Here is a 23,307-nt window from a genome sequence, read left to right as displayed (position 1 = left end):
TAGGTGGGGTGGGAGAAAAAAACTGGGAGTGAGAGAAACAGTGATATTGTCCAAAAAAATGAACTCATTACCTGACTTATGTAACTGTAACCCCTCTGTATATCACCTTTGTAATAACAATAAAAATTTCAAAAATTCAACAAGCATTCAGAAAGCATCAGATGAAGCCAGGTCTGCCAGGGCTAAACCACAAAGATAAAAGAGGTATGGCTCCCGAATCTACACAAGCTTCTTTCATTTCCACCCAATCCCTATCTTCAATATGAAAGAAAGCCAAGATAGCTGATTAAAAAAAAAAAATAGCTTAGAGCCACGCAGTGGTGGCTGATACCTATAGTCCTAACTACTCAGGAAACTGAGGTCTGAGAACTGTGGTTAAAGCTAGAGCAGGCAGGAAAGTCAATGAAATTCCTTATCTCTAATCAACCACCAAAAAGCCAGAAGTGGAGCTGTGGTAAAGCACTAGCCTTGAGCAGAAAAGCATGGGGACAGTGCCCAGGCTCCCTGAGTTCAAGCACAGGACTGATATCAAAATAATAATAATTATTATTATTATACAGTGTTACATTGTAACATCTCCATGCATGTATACAATGTGTCAGTCACTCCTCCTGACTTCCCTATCCATTCCTGGCTTCCCAAATCATCTTCAACAGGTTCCATTGTTCTATTTCATACATGCAAAACAAAGCACTTCTACCATATTCATCCTCTTTTCCTACCCCATTTGCCCTTCCCCCCTTCCATGGGACCCATCACCCTCAGTAAAGTCTGCCCCATTTTTCTACCATTCATTTTCCATTTTTTAGTATATATTAATTGTACCAAGAGACTCCACCATGGTGTTTCAGACATTCATACTTTAAGGCTTGCTCAGAACAACCATCTCTACTTCTTTCTCTCTCAACTCTAATGTTCAGTGATCAGCATGTATACACATACATGCACACACATACACCCACATATATATATATATGGGTATATATATATATATACATATATATATATGAGCATATCCAGGAATAAGCTAGCATCCACTTATGAGCAAACACATGCACTATTGACTTTCTAAGCTTGGTTTATCTCACTCAAAACAATGTTCCCTAATTATACAAGATAGCTAATGTTTTAATAGAGGCCCTCATGGTTCAAGAAAGTGAAAAGTCAGCTCACAGGATAAAGACAATACTTGTTAATTGTGTATCTGATTAAGACTTTATATCTAGTGATGAGGTGCATCTGTAATTTGAGTTACATAGGAGACAAGGTAGGAAGATCACTGTCCAGCCTAAACTGGGCAAAAATGAAAGACCCTATTAGAAAAAAAATAACTAAAGCAAAGAGGCTGGGGAGGCCAGGGTGGAAGGGCATGGCTCCAGTGACAGTGCATGCCTAGCAAGCCCAAAGCCCTGAGTTCAAACCCCACTCCACAAAATAGAAGTAGTGAAAACATTTCTCAGTAGAATCTAAAATATTCACTCTGTAATACCAGGTTTCATCAGTGTGCTGACAGCAACAATACAGACATGAGAGTATCAGTAAATGATCTATAAAATTTTTCCTGTGCATATACTTATTTTTTCACTCTCATACCCATTTGAAAAAGAAAAGGAGCCAGGTGCAGTAGCTTTGTGTCTATATTCTCAGCTACTAGAGAGGCGGAGATTAGGAGGATGGTTATTCAAGGTAAGATTGGGCAAAAAGTTAGAACCCTCCTGTCTCAACCAATTAAAAAAAAAACTGAGTGTGATGGTGTTCTCCTGTTCATCCCAGTTACACAGGAGGCATAAATAGGAATATTGCTATTAAGGCCTACTCAAGCATAAACATGAGGGCTGGGAAGGTGGCTCAGTGGTAGAGTGCTTGCCTGGCATGCATGAGGCCCTGGGTTCGATTCCTCAGCACCACATAAGCAGAAAAAGCCAGAAGTGGCACTATGGCTCAAGTGGTAGGCGCCATGACCGGCCAAAAAAAAAAACAAACAAAAACAAAAAAAAAATCAAGCATAAACATGAGACCCTACTTGAAAAATAACTACAATATAAAGTGCTGAGGACATGGCTCAAGAATACCTTCCTTGAGCAAGCATGAGGCCTTGAGTACAAGCCCTACTACCACTAAGAAGAGAAAGAGAGAAAAAGAAAAGAAAGAGAAAAAGCAAATGCAGTTTCCAGGTCATATTGAGCAAGAAAAATGGAAAGTCAGAAAGTCAAATATTTTATGTTTAGCTCATTTATGGAACCTAGATTCAAAATGATATGATATTGATGATAACAATGACAACGTATATGAATGGGAAAGGTGTAAAAGAAAGGAAATTGTTGGGTGAATAGGATCAAAGTATGCTTTGCATATACTCAGAAGCACAAGTACAAACAGTATAACAAACAGTATAATAGAACCTACAAAACCACTGTTCATAAAGAGAAGGAAAAAGTAGAATAGAAATACTAAGAGGAAAAGCTTGCTCAAAGTACACAACACACATGTCTGAAAACATCACAGTGAAATCTCCTCATATGGAAATGGAGACATGGCTCAAATGGTAGGGTAACAGCCATAAGCAAGAAAGCTGAGAGAGCTCATGAGTTCAAGCGCTGGTATCAGTACACACACACACACACATACACACACACCACCACCACCACCACCCCACCACACAAATTCCCCTTATTAGTTTATGTTAACTCAAAAAAAATAAATTTAAAAAGAAAAACAAAAAGGAGCTCCCGTAGTAAAAAGTCTGCAATTACTCAGAGCTTCTTTCTCCTCTCTTCCACATGCTTCTCCCAGGTAGCATTCTTCCCTGTAAAGATCTGGGAGACATAGGAGGGAACTATGGGGAATTGTTGAGAAGTTAAGCTGAGACGATCTAGTCCTGACTGCAGAGAAGAAGCAACCCCAGCAGGCTTCCAATGAGCAAAAGCCACACTGACTACACTCTGGCCTCCTTCTTCACTTTAGTTCTTGTAAATGACTTTGAGGAACTGGTGAAGTTTTGTACTGGGATAGCTGAAATTCAGTTAGCTTTTCACTCTTTTAACCTCTAAACTACTACTCAAAAAAATACACATCTTCTTGAAAATATGACTTACTATTTAATTTTGGTTTTCATGGGTTAATCTTAAGTAGGATTTTTTTTCCAGTCTTGCACATGCCAGGCAGGCTCTGCACCACTCAGATACATCCCTATCCCCGGCTAGGATTTACTTTAGGACATCGTTAATTGCCATCGTTAAACACTCTTAGTGGTTCCTACAAGAGATGTATCTGCTAGAATGCTCCCTTGTCAGCTCCTGGAGAATTCTCCCAGCATCTCTGCCTTGGATATGAGAGACTTTTCCACAAGAGGACACTCAGAGAAATAAACACATCTTCCTAAGAGAATATTCTAAGTGCCTCATGCTTATGTACTGTGTCTTGATGCCAGTGACTTGCTTGTCCCCTTCACTGTCCATCTAGCCTGGAACTTGGGAAATATCTGTGGAACACAAGCATGAACCAGAAGATTGCAATCCAACTCTACCAAACACAGATGCAAGCACATCCATTACATTTTAGTTCAGATGTCTCCCATCTAATTAGACTTTGTCATTCAAGCATTTTATTTTTTTGCCAGTCATTCAAGTATTTTAAAGTGACCATTGTAAACTGACACTTCTTTCTAAAATCTCTCCCTTTAGCCTCCTTGAGGCCACAGTGTTCAGTGTTTCAAAGAAAGTTGAATACCAGAATGGTGCATTATAAAATTACAGAAGGAAATCTCAATGTAATATAAGCGCTAAATTAGGCTATCAGCACACAGAGATACTACATTTCTCCTTATACAGGGGAAGCATTGTTCTGGAGGTTGCACTCAAGGCCTCATGCTACATTTCTCTACCACTTAAGGCAAGCCCTCCCCATACACACACTTTTTAAGATACTCCTAACAGTATTAGCTCAGCAGGCATCTATGAGGACACCAAACCATCCACTGAAACCACAGGATCAGTGCAGAATTCCATCCATGGACCCCTTATCTAGTTCTTTCTGCCTGATTTCATTTTTGCAACTTGCCATTCTGTTAATATAACCCCAAGGAGGGACAATAGTTTTGCCATTTTACAAGGTTTACGAAATCTCAGAGTTTTGAAGTATAGCTGTGTTCCTACATGAAAAGATGCAATAAGGAAAGAAGGTGTCCATATATTTGTATACCATAACTAATATATGTCATATGTATAATATGTGTGTTACATGCATGTATATATGTATATATATATAATGCACATGTACTTGTGTGATACACATCTCTAATATTGAAATGGTCACCAAGCCATGATGTGCACAGTGCCACTTCCTCTAGTTACACTCAGACCTTCAAACAGAAATTTGTTGAGGCCTTGAGTGCAACCCCCAGAACAATGCTTCTCCTGTATAAGGAGAAGTATAGTATCTCCATGTGCTGATAGCTTAATTTAGTGCTTGTATTACATTGAGATTTCTTTCTGTAATTATATAATGCACATTTTGGATTCCAGAAGTTGAATACTGTCAGGTGTAGGTACCAAAATGTTTGCATGCTAGAGTTTAATAATAATAATAAAAGGATCCACAGGTACTGGAGACGGTTTTGCTTTGTTTTGCAGTGCTGGGGATCAAACCTAGGACCTGCTGCATGCTTGACAAGTGTTTTACCCCAAAGCCTGGATAATATTTAAACACAGAATAAATTATATTTTATATCTTTTATTTCCTTTTCTTCAGCATGTTTAGATTTAGCAAATGATTCTGTCCCAGGAAAATCAAACCACATATCCTGCTGAATTCAGGATCTCAAGTTCAGCCATTTGTATTGTTTCAAAGAAGGAAAACAAGCAGGCTAGATGTGCCCAATCATAGTATTTTTTTCCTTAACCATTTTTGGTAATTTGGTTGATGGTTTTTACAGTACTGATCATGAACCCAGGACTTGTACATGCTCACAATTGGTTTAGCTCACAATTTCCTACAAATGTTTGGAGTCTAATCATAGTCTCTCTTTTCCCTGAGGAAGGATATTCTGGTTGGCTATTGGTGTTTTGTTGTTTTGTTTTTTGTTTTGGTCAGTCATGGGGCTTGAACTCTGGGCCTGGGCGCTGTCCTTCAGCTCTTCAGCTCAAGACAAGCACTCTGCCACTTGAGCCACAGTGCCACTTCCTATTTTCTGGTTGTTAATTGGAGATAAGAGTCTCACAGACTTTCCTGCCAGGGCTGGCATTGAACCATAATCCTCAGATCTCAGCCTCCTGAGTAGCTAAGATTATAGGCATGAGCCACTGTGGCCTGTCGGCTATTTGTATTTTAAGGTATCAGGATTATGGCCAAACTTGTGACTATTCCAGTAATTATTAACTATTCTTTGTTGACACTCATATTGAGTACAGAAGGTTCTCGGGTGTGCTTGCAGTTGTCACAGGATAAAAGTCTCCTTTGTGGAAGTGGCACTGTGGCTCAAGGTGGTAGAGCACTAGCTTTAAGCAAAAGAAACTCAGGGACAGCACTCAAGCCCCACGACTGACACCAAAAAACAAGTCTCCTTTGATAAAATCCCAAAATATTCTTCCCTTTGCTAGTTACACTAAAGGAAAGTCTTCCAGTCTAAAACAAATCCTGAAGGCTGTCACCCTCAGTGAAATGAAATGTAAAGCCTGGAAGTGCTTCAGGATAGGTTTGTTGCATCAGACAAAGACATATAGCAAGGTTATTTCTTAAGACTCTTAAAGTAATTAGCTGGACAGAGATGCATTGATTAAGTGAAAATGAGCACATAGGGATAAAAGAACAAATTACCCATGCCAAGAAGACTGATTATATGAATATGGGACTCAAGGATAAACACTTGAGGAATGTGAATTTGAGAGTTTATAGCCATAGATCCTGCTATATACAATGAGAAAGGCTAGGAGTATCCACAGAAGGGAAGAAAGGCAAGGCAGGGGGCTGAGGGTGTGACAGGCTGGGGGAGCTGCCTGGCTACAATTCATTTAGTACCTGCACTACAGCTCATATTAAAAGACAACTTGCAGCCAGGCACTGGTGGCTCACACCTGTAATCCTAGCTACTCAGGAGGCTGAGCTCTGAGGATCATGGTTCAAAGCCAGCCTGGGCACGAAAGTCCATGAGACTCTTATCTCAAATAAACCACCAGAAAACCAGAAGTGGCGCTGTGGCTCAAGTGGTAGAGTGCTCACCTTGAGCTGAAGAGCTCAGGGATAGCATCCAGGCCGGAGTACAAGACCCACGACTAACAAATTTTTTTAAAAAAAGACAACTTGCTAAGTCATCTTCCTTTCTTAGGCGACGTGGTGATCTTGTTTTCTTGCTTGCTTGTTTTCTTTTGTGACAATCTTTCACCTTATAGGCCAGGCTGGCCATGAATTTGTAGTCTTCCTACTTCTGTCTCTCTAGTGCTGGGATTACAGTATGGCACCACCTTGGTTGAGATATACTTTTTATCTGTGTCATCTGTACTGGATCATTTCTTTATTGTTTCCCAATGTATCTTTGGAATCTGATGTCTAAAACCAGATGTGTAACCTTGGGCAAGTCCTTTCGCTTACTGTGCTTAGGTTTCCACACCTGCAAACTGGAGATATTAAAAGTATTTACCTCTGGGTTTGCAAGAATGAAATTAGTTGATTTATGGAAAGTATCCAGAGCAAAGCCTGAGAAATGAGTATTTTAGAAATAACGGTAGCCATCATTATCACCATCATCTATCAGGGTTTATTTATGATTATATTCCAGATCATCTCACCTAATTAAAGTTTATTACTAGAAAAACTATGATCCAGGTACCAGTGGCTCATGCCTGTAATTCTACCTACTAGGGAAGCTGAGATCTGAGGATCGTAGTTTGAAGCCAGTTGGAACAGGAAGTTCTTGAGACTCTTATCTCCAATTAAACACAGACACACACACACACACACGTGGAGCTGTAGTTCAAGTAGTAAAGTGTCATCCTTGAACGAAAAAGCTCAGGGAAAGTTCTTGGGCCCTGAGCTCAAGCCCCCAGTACTCTCTTTGTCTCTGTCTGTCTGTCTGTCTCCTTCTGTCCCTCCCTTTTCTCCCTCCTTTTCTCTCTTTCCCTGTCCCCCCCCCCCCTCTCTCTCACACACATACACACATACAAAGCTTTGGGAGCAGAGTGTCACTCAGGGGAAAAGTATTTATCTCCAGATAACATGCATGAAGCATTGAGTTCCATCCCTGGCAATGCAGAAGGCAAAAAGGGAAGGGAAAAGAAGAGGAAGGGAAGAAGGAAGGTAACTATAGATATGAACAAGGAACTAGTTTGTAAACTGCAAGAAAACCCACAGTTCCAAACATCAGGTCAGGAATGAGCAAAACAGAGAAGAGAACCTACAACTTCTAGCCCCAGTTCTAACAACTGCCTTCCCTTTCATTGACTTACATTTTATCTTTCTTAAAAAGCTTCACTTGGGGGCTGGGAAAGTGGCTCAGTGGTAGAATGCTTGCCTCGCATGCATGAGGCCCTAGGTTCCATTCCTCAGAACCATATAAACAGAAAGATCAGAAGTGGCACTGTGGCTCAAGTGATAGAGCCCTATCTGTCCTTGAGCTGTAATGCTAAGGAACAGCACCCAGGCCGAGTTCAAGCCCCGCGACCAAAAAGAAAAAAAGGGAGGGCTTCACTTGGAGGAAGAGTTCTGCTTTTTTCTTTCTTTCTTTCTTTCTTCTTTTTTTTTTGAAGGAGAGTCTTGGCTAGGCTGATGCTTCAAGTAATGTGATTGCTTCTCTCAACCATAGCCAAAGACAAGCCTTCTGGCTCAGGGAGCCAGGTATCTATAGCACTCCATAGGGAGGCAGAATAAGAGTATTCTTTGCTTCCACATAATTAATGCCAAGTAGGTGTGAACCAGGCTTATGCCCTGTGCTGTGGCAGCAATAGAGCACCTCCTGGGATGGCCTCCCACAGGCACAAGATCCCAACAGATCACAAGAACCATGTGCAGAGAAGAATATTGTGCCTCATGAGCCTCCCCATGGTCAAATGATACAAATAATGAACAGTTTCCATGCTTCAGCTGGTTGGACTGGCATCAGCAGCACAAAGAAAGGAACCTATATGCACCTGAAAGTGGTTTAGCCTGGGTGCCCTGATTTGAGAGCTGTTTTAAAAGAGGATGCCTGTGACAAAGGTGCCCCTTTAAGTGATTGGCAAGCTAGCACAGGAAGACTAGAGATATGGGACTTGTGATTCAAATCAAATCAATTCAGTATTTCCAGCCTAGCTCAATTAAGGCAGATTGGGCCTTCTTATATTTTGCTCTTGCAGTCGGAGGAATCTTTCCAAAGGAAAAAGTTACAGCACACATTGCTGTCAGAAAAGCCTGCTTTTATTTTGGAAAGGTATAATACACAGTGACAGTTTGATATGTGCCGATGTGTGTGGGTTCCAGCCCTCACCATTCTCTGCCTGCATACTCTTACATGACAAGCTTAGCCTGTCAAACTCCAATGTGAGTGAAGTTCTTGTGGATATTTATAAAATAGGAAAAAGAATTGTGTCAGCAAGCAACAGTTCTTTTTATATTTCTGGCTTCGCCACAGGATGACTTTTAGATGAAAAGTGCTGGCGGCCCATCGATAAACTGAAGATGTTTTCACTCCTTGCCATAAAATACAGAACCCCAGCAGCAATTGTATCTAGGCTTTTAGTCCGTGTTTTCAGGCTCCCCTGAGAAAATGGAGATTAGCCTGATAAATGACTATAGTCTGATCAGCTAGTGGGTATCTTGCTGGGTTTTAGCACTGTGGCCAAACACGCCTTGCCAAGAGGGGAGCTTGGGTTTTTGTCACTTGAGATCTGGACACAGCCTGTCTTCCTCAGTGGATACATTCCTAGGAAAGCGCTTGTGGACGCCAGCTTTATCAACTTTACAATCAATGGCTTTTAAAACGGCAAAACGCAGCGAAGGCTAGGTTAGGCCTGGGCAGCTTCCAAGAAGCAGCTTCACCTGAAGTCCCGTAAGCTCGCCCGAGTCCCGCCCCCGGCGTTGTCCATCAACAAGCTCGGCGGGCGGCCCCTGATGCTGTCCATCACGCAAGCCCCTCCCCTGACGCCATCCGATCCGTAGGCCCTCCCCTCCTCCCGGAGCAGGCCCCGCCTCGGCGCCGAGTTCTGACGTAACCATCTGCGCTGCGCGCCGTAGAAGCAGGAAGTGGGACCAAAACAAAGGAGCGGCGACCGGGAGCGGACGTGTTTTTCCTGATCTCCCTTCCGCGTGCTTCCCGGTCCGAGCCGCCGACCCCACGGAGCTGTCCCGCCATGTCCAATATGGAGAAACACCTGTTCAACCTGAAGTTCGCGGCCAAAGAACTGAGCAGGAGTGCCAAAAAATGCGATAAGGAGGAAAAGGCCGAAAAGGCCAAAATTAAAAAGGCCATCCAGAAGGGCAACATGGAAGTAGCGAGGATACACGCCGAAAATGCCATCCGCCAGAAGAACCAGGCGGTGAATTTCTTGAGAATGAGTGCGCGGGTCGATGCGGTGGCTGCCAGAGTCCAGACCGCGGTGACGATGGGCAAAGTGACCAAGTCGATGGCCGGTGTGGTTAAGTCGATGGATGCGACGCTGAAGACCATGAATCTGGAGAAGATCTCTGCGTTGATGGACAAATTCGAGCACCAGTTCGAGACGCTAGATGTCCAGACGCAGCAAATGGAAGACACGATGAGCAGCACGACGACGCTGACCACTCCCCAGAACCAAGTAGATATGCTGCTCCAGGAAATGGCAGACGAGGCGGGCCTCGACCTCAACATGGAGCTGCCGCAAGGCCAGACGGGCTCCGTGGGCACGAGCGTGGCTTCGGCCGAGCAGGATGAACTCTCCCAGAGACTGGCCCGCCTTCGGGATCAAGTGTGATGGCGCTGAGCTTTCCTTCTGAAATGCTCTCCAGAGATACTATACCCCAGAAGCATGCCGAAACGCCCTTCTTCCTGCCTTCGGGTTTACGGCTCTCCACATACGTTAAGAAATTCCAGTCTCTCTCCACTCTTAACTGGATTTTAAAGTTCCATATAGCTTGTGATGATGTGTATTTTTATAGCTGCCTTTTAACAAGAACTAGTTAATTTGCTCTATAGGAATCGCGAAAATTCGGACAGAACTCTCTAGTCCTCATGTATTCAGTTTTCCATTTAGTACCAGATTGAAGTTTTATTTTAATGTGGTTGATACATGAATGTTACAGGCGGTGCATAAAAATTAAAGGGGAGTGATTACTTATTTTGGTTACAAGACTACACTTTGTTCAACTTATTCAGTGGGCCGGTGTGCACATTCTTTTTGGTTTTACTATCAAGACTGTAATTGACTATTAATTTATTCTCGTAAATTATACTAAAATTACCTTAGAAGATTTTTGTATAATATTCTCTTGTTTACATTGTGTAAACTCATATGATTATGGAGTTTGTATAAGTGGGAAAATGCCACATAATTTCATTTATCAGAAAAATTAAATCTGTCCAGTTATCTTTTCTGTTTACCAAATAGTTTTTATGAAGAGTTAGTAAGTTTAACATTTAACAATTCCTAATTTTCCTATGGCAACACTTCATCAGACTTCTGACAAATGTCAGAACTAATGTTAATTAGTATGGCAGTTAAATTACACACCTAACATTGCCAAAGAACTGTTGATTCGTTCGGGGAAACCCTGTGAATACATGCTTACAGGTTTTGTTTTAATTTTAACAACCAAAAATAGAAATAAAATTAGAACTGTATTTTAAGTTCTAATTATTTGCATTTATCATTTTGTCTTAAAGCAGCAAAACTCAAAAATGTAGCTTGGAATGTTTTAGCCAGCCAGGATGATCAAAAGGGTTTGGAATTGAAGGCAAGGATAGGCTGAAGGCCAGCTGTACCACTGCCCTCCTCAGGAACTGCAGCTCCCAGTGTATTCTCTGGCTGAATTTTGAGGCCAAAGTCACCACTTTTCATAACCTCAAAACATAGAGAACAGTGACTTTGTTTTATTTGGCAAGTGTTGGGGAGTTTTTTGGGGTTTGTGTGTGTGTGTGTGTGTGTGTGTGTGTGTGTGTGTGTGTGTTTTATTTCTCACTTTGTTTCCATGGAAGTTTTCTCCATAAGAGAATGCCAGTGTTTTAGGAAATCTTCCAAGCTCTTGCAAAGATTCATCATTATAACATGCTTTCCAGTGTTTAAAAAAAAAAACTAGAGGTGAATGTAGATGAGTACTGACCTTCCTGTTGTAGAGTGTTCTCTTCTTGGTGGGAGGGTTCTGGGTATTCATGTCTCCTGTGAGGGACTTAGTTCATTGCCCAGCGTCTTCTCTTATGTAGGGCCCGATAGCAGGTCACTTGTGGTACCATCCACACAGTTGTGCAGAGGCACCTGTGTGAGAGCAGCATGTCTTGACCGCCCTTTAGTCTGGAAAAACTTGGCTATTTGCAGTTTCCAAAGTAGCTCCGTGTTGAATTCTTTGATAAATTAAAAACCCTTTTATACTGCTGATATTCCCATCAAAATATATTTTGTGAGATTAAACAATGCTGTATATGCTTTAACTTTCCTAAAATATGTTCATTTCATAATAAATGTACATTTCTATGGATCATAAATATTTTCAAAAACACTAAGGCCTATGAATTATTTTCTCTTGGAATTGATGCAGATTTGAAGTATAAATCACAGAAATTTGCTAGCTAATTTTTAAACTGCATGTTATTAATTAGATATTTAAAGATTGGAGGTGTGCTTACTGGTAGAGCACACACTTAGCATGTGTTAAGCCCTGAGTTGCACCTCTAAAACCACTACTGCCACCTCAAAAAAAAAAAGGAGGGGGGGTGAGATTAAAAAATATTTAGAAGCCTGGCACCAGTGGCTCATATCTGTACATCCTAGCTACTTAGGAGGCTAGGATCTGAGGATCCCAATTTGAAGCCAGCCAGGGCAGGAAAAGGTGTGAAATTCTTTTTTTGTTGTTTTGTTTTGTTTTGTTTGGGTCCAGTCATGGGGCCTGAACTCCGCCTTGGTGCTGTCCCTCAGTTCTTCAGCTCAAGGCTAGTGCTCTAACACTTGAGCCACAGCGCCACTTCGGGCCTTTTTCTTTTTTTCTTTTCTTTTTTTTTTTTTTGCTTATGTAGTGCTGAGGAATTGAACCCAGGGCCTCAGGCATGCAAGGCAAGTACTCTACCACTGAGCCACCTTCCCAGCCCAGGTGTGAAATTCTTATCTCCTATGAACCACCAAAAGCTAGAAGTGGAGCTGTGGTTCAAGTGGTAGAACACCAGCCTTGAATGAAAAAAGTTAAGAAACAGCCCAGCCCCAGCACAGACACACATACATACACATAAAGAAGTGTGAAAGGAGAATTCCAGGTGATTTGGTTTAGAGAACATTATATTCTTTATACTTGTTCTCCTTCTTGCCATTTACATTCTTCATTCCCATGGCATTTTCTTCCATGTTTCTAAAAGTCTTCTGTCTTTACTATGATTCTTTTTTTTTTATTGTGAAAATACCGTACAAAGGGGTAACAATTACATGGGCAAGATAATGAGTACATTTCTTATCAAGCATTGTTGCCTTTTTTGTTTCCCCTTCCCATCCCTTCCCATTCCCCCCCTCCCTCCCCCCCCCCTGCCAAAGTTGTAAAGTTTGTTTTTCAACATAACAACTTGTCATCTCATTGTTGCAATGGATCCACCTGTATCCCTATTAAAATGGTTTGTTTTTGCCCTCCCCATCACAAATTATACCAACATCAAATATAATGAAAGCAGGGATTATATCGTTGGGGAGGGACATACAAAGCAACAAAGAAATCATCTTATAAATATGTTAGAAACAATTACAAGAAAGAAAAAACATTTGAATACTTATCTTGGGTTCATTTCACCTAACATCAACTTATCTCACCTTTTCTGCTTGTCTCAGACATTATACTAGTTATTGCAAATAAGGGAAACCATAGGATCTATGTTTCTTTGGGCCTGGCTTACTTCACTTAATATAATTTTTTTCAAGTCTTTCCATTTCCTAACAAATGGGGCAATGTCATTCTTTCTGATGCAGTCATAGAATTCCATTGTGTATATATACCACATTTTCTTGATCCATTCATCTACTGAGGGGTATCTGGGTCGGTTCCATAACTATGATTGTTTCTTTTTAACAACCGGTTCTTGTATGAGGAAAAAAACTTACCCAGACTAAAGACAGATAAAAGTTACAAAAGAACCCAGTTCTAGTGAGCCAGAGTAGTGAATCTTCCATACTACTACTAGTCCTGCTTTTGGTCTTTGTTTCTTTCTGTTGTTACTGGGGTTTGAACTCAGGCACTCTACCAGCCCTGGTCTCTACAGCTCTGACAGGTATGTTGCTTACATGCAAGCACTTGGGAAGATGAGGCAGGAAAATCAGGAATCCTAGGCCAACCTAGCCTACATTTATCTCAAAAATAATAAAGCATAATTTCTAAGCTAGGTTTAAAAGTAATGGTGAAAAATAAAGTAGACTGATACACAAACAACTCTCCTCCACTTTTAGCAGGGACCCAGGTTGGACAGCTCTAACTAGAGCTGTCCTTTTCTGTTGTGTTTAATTTCAAAAAGACCACCTAAGATTAGTGCTGTAAATGACATAGTAATTGGGCAGCCAGCTAATCACTAAAAGAAGGAACTTGTCTGCAGTACACACAATACCCTGTAGAGGATGTATCTGAAGCCAAAATCTAAAAAGTAAGGCAAATCCATGAGACTCCTCTCCAATTAGACAGCAAAAAAGCCAAAAATGGAGCTGTGGCTCAAGTTGTAGAGCACCACTTTTTTTTTCTTTTTTTGTGTGTGGGGCCTGAACTCTGGGCCTGGGCACTGTCCCTCACCTCTTCAGCTCAAGGCTTGAGCTTCTACTACGTGAGCCATAGCACCACTTCCAGCTTTTTCTGCTTATGTGGTGCTGAGGAATCAAACCCAGAGCCTCATGCATGCAAGGCAACCACTCTACCACTGATCCACCTTCCCAGCCCAGAGCACCAGCTTTGAGTGAAATAGCTGAGCAAGAATGAAAGGCCCTGATTTCAAGCCCCAATCCTGTTGTTTTAAATCAACTGTTTAATGTTAGCAAACTGCCTGCCTGGTTCCCTCAAGTTCATTTTTCTATAGGACCATGCAGAGTCTTTCTGTCTGGATTCCTGGGCCTGGTGTGGAACTTGCACAGTGGGCTCCTGGACTGAATGCTATCTGGTGATTACAGACACAGGTAACGCCAGAGCAACAGGCATGGGCCAGAGCCGTGTTATACATACCAGTCACTGTTCTTTGGGGTCTGTATAATGTCTGTTACCCAAATGTGAAGCCAAACAAGTTCTTGGTGTTGGTTCAAGACAAGTAAAACACAACTAGGCCAAAATGTATCAGGCATTGGGTAGAAATGCTTTCTAGAGATTTAAAAAATGTTTCTGTGTGAGGTGTCGGTGGTTCACACCTTTAATCCTATGTACTCAGGAAGCTGAGATGAGAGGATAGCAGTTTGAAGTCTGCCTGATAGAAAAGTCCCTCAGCAAAAAGCTGGAAGCGAAACTGGCTCAAGGAGTAGAGCATTAGCCTGGAGTGAAAAAGTGAAGAGAGGGGTGACATTATCCAAAAAGAAACATACTCCTTACCTCAATGGTAACCCCTCTGTACATCACCTTTATAATAACAACTTTTAAAAATTAGGAAGAAAGAAAAGAAGAACCTAAGGGAGGATGAGAGGCCTTGAGTTCAAGTCCTAGTATCAGTACCTGCGCCTGCGAGCACACACACAGCTCTGCCCTTATAAGCCATTGACACATGCAGGTTAAAAAAATTGAAATGAACACCTAAAAGTAGCACAGACCAGGCATAGTGTTGCATACCTGTACTCCCATCTACTTAGGAAGATGGCTGACCAGGGCAACATGGCAAAGTCTAATCTCAAAAAGAATGATGTCAGATTTTTGGCTGATAGCACACCCTTCTACAGTGGATCTTGGAGAGCATATTTATAATGATTTTAGGGTAACCATCCAGTATCTTTCCATCCAAGAGAAGTACTGGGAGCCCTTAGCCCTAAGGAGATGTGTTCCTCTGCCTTGTTGCAGAAGCCCTGGGTATTGGGCAACCAGTGCTATATGGAGTGGAATCCACCCAGGCCTGAATTCTCTCAACAACACAGGGAAAGGGGGTTCCCAGCAAGTACTTCAGCAACAAGCAATTTCTTGCATAACTGAAGGCAAAAAACACCAAAACCATTGACTGGTAAAGTATTCCTTGGTGTTGGGGAAATTGGGCATCTAAGTTTGCAAGACATCTCCAAGTTCCAGTCGTGCAAGTAATCTCCAGTAGGGGGTGTTGAGCACAACAAACCTCCAATAAGGGGGTTGGGTGCACAGGCCTTGGGAGACTGGGCATATGCCGCGGACCGGGTTCTGTCGGGACGACGAAGGATACCTAGGGGAGGAACCTGGAATAGGACGGGGAGATGGCAAACAGACAACTCACACACATTAGGAGTGGATGTTGAGTGCTGAGTGCTGAGTGCTGAGTGCGATTTAATGCAGAGGATAACAAACTTTTATAGCAAAAAGTCTCCATAAGAAAGGGCAAAAGGTTACATAATCTTGCTGCAGGGCTTCATTCTTGGGCGGTCACCAGCTGGTCGCCTGAAAGGGCAAAAGGTTACACAACCTTGCTGCAGGGCTTCGTCCTTGGGTGGTCACCAACTGGTCGCCTGATAGGCACTTGTTTCCAGCTTTACCTCTATTTTTAAGAAATACAATTGGTTTCGATGATTGTCACCAATTAACCACTACTTTTTTCTATAGAGGCCTTAACTGTCCCATTAAGATCTTTCCTGTTCCTTCTTTAATAGTAAGCACCAAGGAGACTTAGATTTAGCAAGTCTCTTAGTAAATGAGGAAGTTCTTTCTCCTAAGTAGTTATCTCAGCAATTGCCATACATTCTTTCTGTTCTAGCCGTGCCTACAACTTTTTGTAAATTTCTTACAATTCCTTCTGCTGGAGTGACTTTGTGAAACCCCCAATACTTTTATATTTACTTATAACTTGTCTACTAGCCTCCATAAGAGGGGTTTCAGGGTAGCACTGAACTCTGGTGAGTTAGTCATATTTTTAAGACACTCATCAGATATTGGAGTCGTCAACACTCTTAAGAAAGAGCTTTGAATAAGGGAACGTTGACAATGAGTAAGTACAATGAGCAGTAGAAACAGTAAAAGATTAATAGGCACTCTTATGAGGAAAAGATAGGCAGAAACACATCTTTTCCAGGGGTTTTTGCCAGCCTTTTCCCAGGAGTAGGCCTCTTAGAAGCCCTATTCTCCGAGGTAGACTTCAGTGAAGTCCCAAAACTTGGAGATAGGTTTCTGTAAAGCCCCATTCTCTGAGGTAGACTTCGGTGAAGTCCCAAAACTCAGAGATAGGTCTCGAGGCCCCTATCATGGTCTGATAGATGGTTTCCCATGCTAAGCAGACTCTACTGGAGTCGGCGTGGCAGGCATACGTCTTGCAAGACAAGATATCTCCAGGTTCTAGTTGTACAAGAAACCTCCAGTAAGGGGGAATGAATACAACAGGACTACACAAGAAATCTCCAGTAGGGATGGTTGAATACAACCAGGGTGTACAAGAAATCTCCATTAATAAAGGAGGTTGAGTGCATCAGAAAACTGGGACACAGAAACCTGAGAAGAAAAATGGAAATAAAATTTTAGGCCTAGGGAAACAAAGGCAGAGCTAAGGAGGCTTCTGTGGATGTTCCCCTCCTAGTCCACTGTGGAGGAAAAAAAGTTAAATTTAGCATGCTAGTATAAAGTTCTCTATCATTGTCTTAATAGTCTGTTCTTAGTAGAGGTCTGTTTGTTGTTGGCATCTTTATGATTGCCAGTCTGCCATGCATGTGTATTTGTATAACTTTCCAAGTTGACTATAAAAAAGAAAAGAAAAGAATGGTATGGTTGATGTACTTTATACTTTTTAACCTCAGCTTTGAAGGAGAGAGATCACAGTGAAAGGCAGTGCTCGGTGTTAATCAGATGGTGATACAGTAAATACCAGGAGGAAGGCATTCCTGGGTGTCCATGGCAGTTAGAACTGTGTCTTGTAGCAGGTAGGGTTTAATCTCATCTCAAATGAAGAGTGGGAATGACACAGGGTGAACATGAAGATTGGTGCAGACTCGACAGATTGCACAGGGTTCAGAACTGCAAGAATTGTCCTGAACTGTGGTCCAGGTACAGATATCTGAGCAGAAAACAGAATGGAGCAGGGAAGGCTGCAAGGAAAGCCAGAATATACCCCATCCTGGTCTGCTGTCACCACTGATCAGACCCCCTGGGACCTCCTTCTGATGCCCGGTGATCTGGTGTGTAAAATCAAAGCCTGTGCTGCTGGTGTGAGAACCTTTTAAGAGGCATGGCTTCCACCCCTGGCTGTGATCAGAACTACTGGCACTTCCCTACATCAATATTTTGTATCTTACAAGTATCAAGAATTAAATTTCAGCCAGGCACTAGTGGCTCACACCTGTAATCCTAGCTACTCAGGAGGCTGAGATGTGAGGATCGAGGTTCATAGTCAGCCCAGGCAGGAAAGTCGGTGGGACTCTGATCACCAATTAACCACCAGAAAACCGGAAGTGGCACTGTGGCTCAAGTGGTAGAGCACTAGCCTTGAGCTGAAGAGCTGAGGGTCAGCACTCAGACCCAGAGTTTAAGCCCCACGATCGACCCAAAAAAAAAAATCTCAGAAACATGCAATAGAAAACTTATTTGCCTTGATAAAATTTCAATTGGTCTATTTTTTTCTCAAATCACTTAAACCAGACTCTGATGGCTCATACCTGTAATCTTAGCTATTTAGAAAGCTAAAATTTCAGGATTAAGATTCAAAGCCATCTCTGGAAAACAAACCCATGAGACTCTTACTTCCAGTTAACCAGCAAAAAGCTGGAAATGGAGCTGTGGCTCAAGTTAAAAATAACCATCAAAATAGCTAAGCAAGAAGGCAAGACCTTGAGTTCAAGCCCTAATACTGCCACACACACACAAATTAAGAACTGGAGTTGTGGCTCAAGTGGGGTTCAGTACCTAACTACCAACTGTGAGGCCCTGAGTTCAAAAGAAAAGGAAGAAGTTATTTAAAATATATTGTAAAGACATTTAATTGGGTTTTTCTCAATTTCAGTGCTGTAATTATAACAGTATTTCACAGACTAGTTTTCATTTTTCATGATTGCCCTTGCATCATACAGCAGCCATCTCCCTGACCATAACGAGCTATGAAGAACTCAAAAGAACAAGTTTCAAGCTATTCTAGGGTGAAAGCAAACAACAAGGAAACATGATCAGTGATTGGTAGCTATTGGGAGAGGAAATGGTTGTCTGTGCTTTTTCTTTTGTTCTTGTTTTTTGTGGAGTTTTTTGCTGTATCAAACAGGGATGAGAATAAAAACGTTTCTACAAACATGTATCTTCAGTTGTAGCAGGAAATAATGAAAAAGTTAAAACAAGATGGCCCTTCAACTACTTTTCTATAGAGGGTTTTTAACAGTTGCAATTTGCTAGAGTTTTATAACTCTGAATACAATATTGGAGTTGAATAGTTTGCCAGAGATATTCTTAAGATTTGCTTACTTTTTCTGTTTTGTATTTTGTTGGGTTGGTTGTTGGTTGCATTTTGTTTGTTTTTAATTTTTTTTTTTTGCAGGTGCTGGGGTTTGAACTCAGAGCTTGAGCACTTTCTCTTAACTTTTTCGCTCAAGGCTGACACTCTGCTATTTGACCCATACCTCCACTTCAAGCTTTTTGGTGGTTAATTGTTGGATTTGTCTCACCAGGCTCTCTTCAAACTGCAGTTCTCAAATCTCAGCCTCCTGAGTAGCTAGTCTTATAAGCGTGAGTTACTGGCACCAAGCTTGCTTAATTTTTCTAAATAGTATGTGGCAGCATAATTAAGGAGACAGTGTTATAACCCCTCAAAATGTATTTTATGCGCTCAAGTTCTGAGTATGACCTGGAAGATCCTTTTAAAATTCATCTCTATGTAATAATTCTAGGAGGACCTAGAATACCCATAGGGAATTGGGTGGGGGGAGGCTAACACCTTTGCTACTTCACCTTTGCCTTTGTCCTTAGCATGTCTGAGCCATGCATCATTAATAGCATCAGAAAGGTTCCCACCTCCCTCCCACTACTTCCTCTGGAAGGCAGTGTTTAATTACATCTTTCAGGAACCTTAGATGTACTTTTTGTTACCATATTTCATTCTTCCTACTTACATAGTTATTATCCTGTGAACAAATTCACCCACCTATCTCTAGCTACTCTATGCTCATCCCAGTTTAAATTGGTTACTTCCTAAACTCTAAAGCCACAAACTTTGATTTCATCTCAAGCTCCTTCCAGCCCTTCTGGTTGGAGCTGCTTCCTTTCAGAGTCACATGCTCATCACTCTGCCAGGTCAGGAGGACAGAGCATGTCTGAATCAAATGATCAAGGCACAAGAGGCATGTGGGAGGAATACGACTGTCTGGACTACAATCTAGTCTCTGTCCTCTGTAGGGATGACATTTTTCTCACTTTATCATAGACTCCAAAGTCTCTTTGCTCTATTCTTTTTCAAGGATCAAGAACTTGGAATAAGCCAGATGCTAGTAGCCCACATCTGTAATCCTAGCTGCTCAGGAGGCTGAAATCTAAGAATAGTGGTTCAAAGCCTCCTTTGTTCTTCCAGCTGACATACCTTATTCCCATTCCTGACCAGCAAGGTCCCAGTTGTCACCGCCATTTCTGTTCCTCTGGCAGGCCACTCCTAATACTGGTAGATCCGGTCCTTCTCCTTTGTACATTCTGCTCACTTCTATCTACAGCTAGGGCTGCCTAATTGCAACTGAGCTGCACCTAGGGGTGCGTGGGTAGACGCTGCCTAAATGTCACTGCAGTACCAACAGGGACTGTCACTAGTTTCTCAGAAGGAAGTTGCTGAGCCAGGCACTGGTGGCTCATGCCTGAAATCCTAGCTACTCAGGAAGCTGAGATCTGAGGATCACAGTTCTATGAGAATCTTATCTCCCAGTTACCTACCAAAAATCTAGAAGTGGAGCTGTGGTAGAGCACTGGCCTTGATAAAACAGCTAAGAGACAGCACCTAGACCCTTAGTTCAAGCCCCAGGACCAGCGGGCACAGAGACAGACAGACAGAGACAGAGGAAAGAGGAAAGGAGAAGAAGAGAGGAGGGAAGGGAAGGGAAAGGAAGGGAGATGAGTTGAGATGGCAAGGGAAACTAAGTGGTTGTTCTGTTTCTTTAGCCAAGTGTTGGTTCATAAAAATGACCTGTTTGTTTCTGTAAAAGAGGGAACAGGACTTGCAGCTGACCTCTTACACATCTACCCAGGGCTCTAAAAGGTGACAAGCAAAGGCAGTTTCACAAGACAAAATGCCCAAGTGCACATGACTTAGAGAACATGCTGTCACCTTACCACAAATACCAAGGGACAGTTCTGACTGCCCAGGATTGACAGAAAGGTAATCGGCACTCACCTATTTACCTGCATCTCTCTGCGCCAGAGACTTCCCTTTCAATACTTTAGTGCTCACCTGACCTAGCCACAGAGCAGGGGTTGCTCAGACTTGCCCTGGTTCCTTGCTCTCTCTCCAGAAGCCCCTATTCTTCCTTCAGAGATGGGTTCTGTCAACCAGCCCCTGAACTCTTCAGTAAGTGCTCTGTGAACCAGCAGAGACAGGCCACCCAGAGATGCCCACGGAGATGGCCAGGTGATGCTTGGGACAGGTGTCCGCCTCTGGGAGAAGGAGGCAGAGGCAGCCTGTGACCCTACATGACAAGGATTTGACGCAAGGGCCATGTCAGCTCACCTGGCACAATCCCTGACACAAAATTTCAGTCATTAGCACACACATCCTCACACAGCCACAAGCATACACACAAACACACATTCACAAATATGCACACATACTGCTACACAAGCTCACATTCGTAAACTTTTATAGTCACACACAATTAAAGGAACATTTGTGCAAGGCCCTGAGTTCAAGCCCCAGTACCATCACCAAAATAATAATAATAATAATAATATAAATTTAAATAAATGCCTATCTGGTTCTTCCTTCTTTCTGTTCTCTTTCCTTCCTTCTTTCTCATCTTCTTTTTTTTGTTGTTGTCAGTCGTGGAGCTTGAACTCTGGGCCTAGGCACTGTCCCTCAGCTCTCTTCTGCTCAAGGCTAGTGCTCTACCACTTGAGCCACAGCATCACTTCCAGTTTTCTGGTAGTTGATAGGAGATCAGTCTCACAGACTTTCCTGCTCAGGCTGGCTTTGAACCATGATCCTCAGATCTCAGCCTCCTGAGTAACTAGGATTCGAGGCATGAGCCACCAGAACCCGGCTGCTCCTCCTCCTCCACCACCTCCTCCACCATTACCACCAGTACCACCCCTTTCTCCTCCTCCAATACCAACTCCTCCTCATCCTCAACCTTTTCTTCTTTCTCCTCCTCTTCCACTTTCACTGCTGCCACTTGCTCCTCCTCCTCCCCTTCCTCCTCTTTCTCCTCCTCTTCATCCTTCTTCCTTTTGGCAATAGTACACTTTGAATTCAAGGCCTGGCACTTGCAAGGTAGGAGCTCTACCACTTGAGCCACACCCCAGAACCCCTCTTTTGCACCAATTATTTTTCTTTCTCTCTTTTTCTTTCTTCTTTCTTTATTTCTCTTGTACCAGTACAAAGGCTTAAACTCAAAACTTAAGCACTGTCCTTTAGCTTTTTCTCTCAAGGCTAGCATTCTACTAGCTTTTTTGGTGATTCATCAAAGAATCTCACAGACTTTTCTGCCAGGGCTTGCTTTGATCCATGATCCTCAGATCTCAGCCTCTTGAGCAGTTAGGAATACAGGTATGAGCCATCAGTACCTGGTCTGCATTGGTTATTTTCTAGACCTTATGCCCAGGCCAGCCTAGGCTGTGATCCTCCTACTTGTGCTTCCCTGCGTTGCTGGGGATGACAGGCTCACACCAGTGTGTCCAGCCATTGTGTTTCCTTTGTATCTGGAATAACAGGCCTGGGCAACTTCACGTAGCCATTGACTGAGATGGCTCTAAAGGAACTATATGCTTGCCCTCACCTCTTAACTGCAATCCCCTGATCTCTGCTTCCCAAGTAGCTAGGATTACAAACTTGAGCCATTGGGGCCTAACTTCTTTTTTAACTTAAATTGCAAAATCTTCTACAGTTTGGCCTTAAAGTAAGGCTCCATGTCCCTCTTTGTTTCCAAGTATCTGCCACCCTCAACCTTACAGGACAAACAGGAAAGAAGAAGACAGAAATGAACATAAAAAGCCAAACCAAATGCAGGTTTCACCTTCTGTCAGAATGCTGTGTTCTCTGCACAGGTCCACACTCTGGAGGGAGAGCAGAAGCTGCCCCGGCTCCTGGCCTGTGCCTTGTCCTCGCTGCACTCCTGTTGTTATAACTCAGCCCCAGGGGAGGGTGGGATGGTTCTGAACATATCTGCCTTTCTTTGCAGCTTCCTGGAGAGAATCGACAGTGTCAGCCTGGTGGATTACACACCCACAGACCAGGTACGTGATTCACACTCACCACTACCATTTTAAGCTTCTCAGACTGATTTCTACCACCACTCAAGGATTATCGGAAATAGATAATCATCTGGTGGCTCCCACCTGTAAAATTGTAGCTACTCAGGAGACCGAGCTCTGAGGATCGAGGATTAAGATTGAAGCCAGCCTGAGCAGGAGAGTTCATGGCATTCTTATGTTAAATTAACCACCAAAAGGCTGGAAGTGGAGTGGTAGCTGAAGTGGTAGTGTACCAGCCTTGAGCAAAAAAATTAAAGGACAGCGTCCAGACTCTGAGTTCAAGCTCTAGTACCTGTACACATACACACACACACACACACACCACACACACACACACACAGAGTGAAGGAAAACATGCCCCTAAATACTACTGCTTGCACCTCATGGGGCTGCCCTTACATGTGACACCAAATCCTGAGCCTTGTGTCCCAATTTGGTGCTCTAGAACCTAGTAGAGCTCTAACATGCCAGTGCAGAAAAGCATCAGGTGACTGGGCTTTCTGGGCCATCAGCAGTAAAGCCAGGTCCCAGCCCCTCTTAAACTGGGCCCCACCTGCCTTGTACACTGGGTCTGTTCTGCTTAGAGCCCTAGGGCTGGGTCTCATACCACAGAACATTCTCCAGGGTGTG

The 23,307-nt window shown here is 42.7% G+C and overlaps 2 protein-coding genes across 3 annotated transcripts in view; both read left to right on the top strand.

Moving 5' to 3' along the window:
• Positions 1–23,307, top strand: part of Gnal (G protein subunit alpha L) — a 152,706-nt gene that overhangs the window by 109,425 nt on the left and 19,974 nt on the right. For both annotated transcript variants that reach the window (XM_070029617.1, XM_070029618.1), the window contains exon 6: positions 22,605–22,659. In XM_070029617.1, coding sequence (XP_069885718.1) covers positions 22,605–22,659 — 55 coding nt within the window. The remainder of the gene's footprint in view (positions 1–22,604; positions 22,660–23,307) is intronic.
• Positions 9,200–10,292, top strand: Chmp1b (charged multivesicular body protein 1B). The gene has a single exon (XM_070029616.1). The coding sequence runs from the start codon at positions 9,318–9,320 to the stop codon at positions 9,915–9,917; it is 600 nt and encodes a 199-aa protein (XP_069885717.1). The 5' UTR covers positions 9,200–9,317; the 3' UTR covers positions 9,918–10,292.

The sequence above is a fragment of the Dipodomys merriami genome, unplaced genomic scaffold (genome assembly GCF_024711535.1).
Source record: "Dipodomys merriami isolate MVZ:Mamm:240054 unplaced genomic scaffold, mDipMer1.0.p SCAF_2, whole genome shotgun sequence".
NCBI classification, from domain to species: domain Eukaryota; kingdom Metazoa; phylum Chordata; class Mammalia; order Rodentia; family Heteromyidae; genus Dipodomys; species Dipodomys merriami.
The sequence above is the reverse complement of the archived record's forward strand: the minus strand, read 5'-3'. Positions and strand labels throughout refer to the sequence as shown.

Bases quoted from the DNA above. Each gene is read 5' to 3' on its own strand.
- Chmp1b (XM_070029616.1), top strand. From the start codon at position 9,318: ATGTCCAATATGGAGAAACACCTGTTCAACCTGAAGTTCGCGGCCAAA.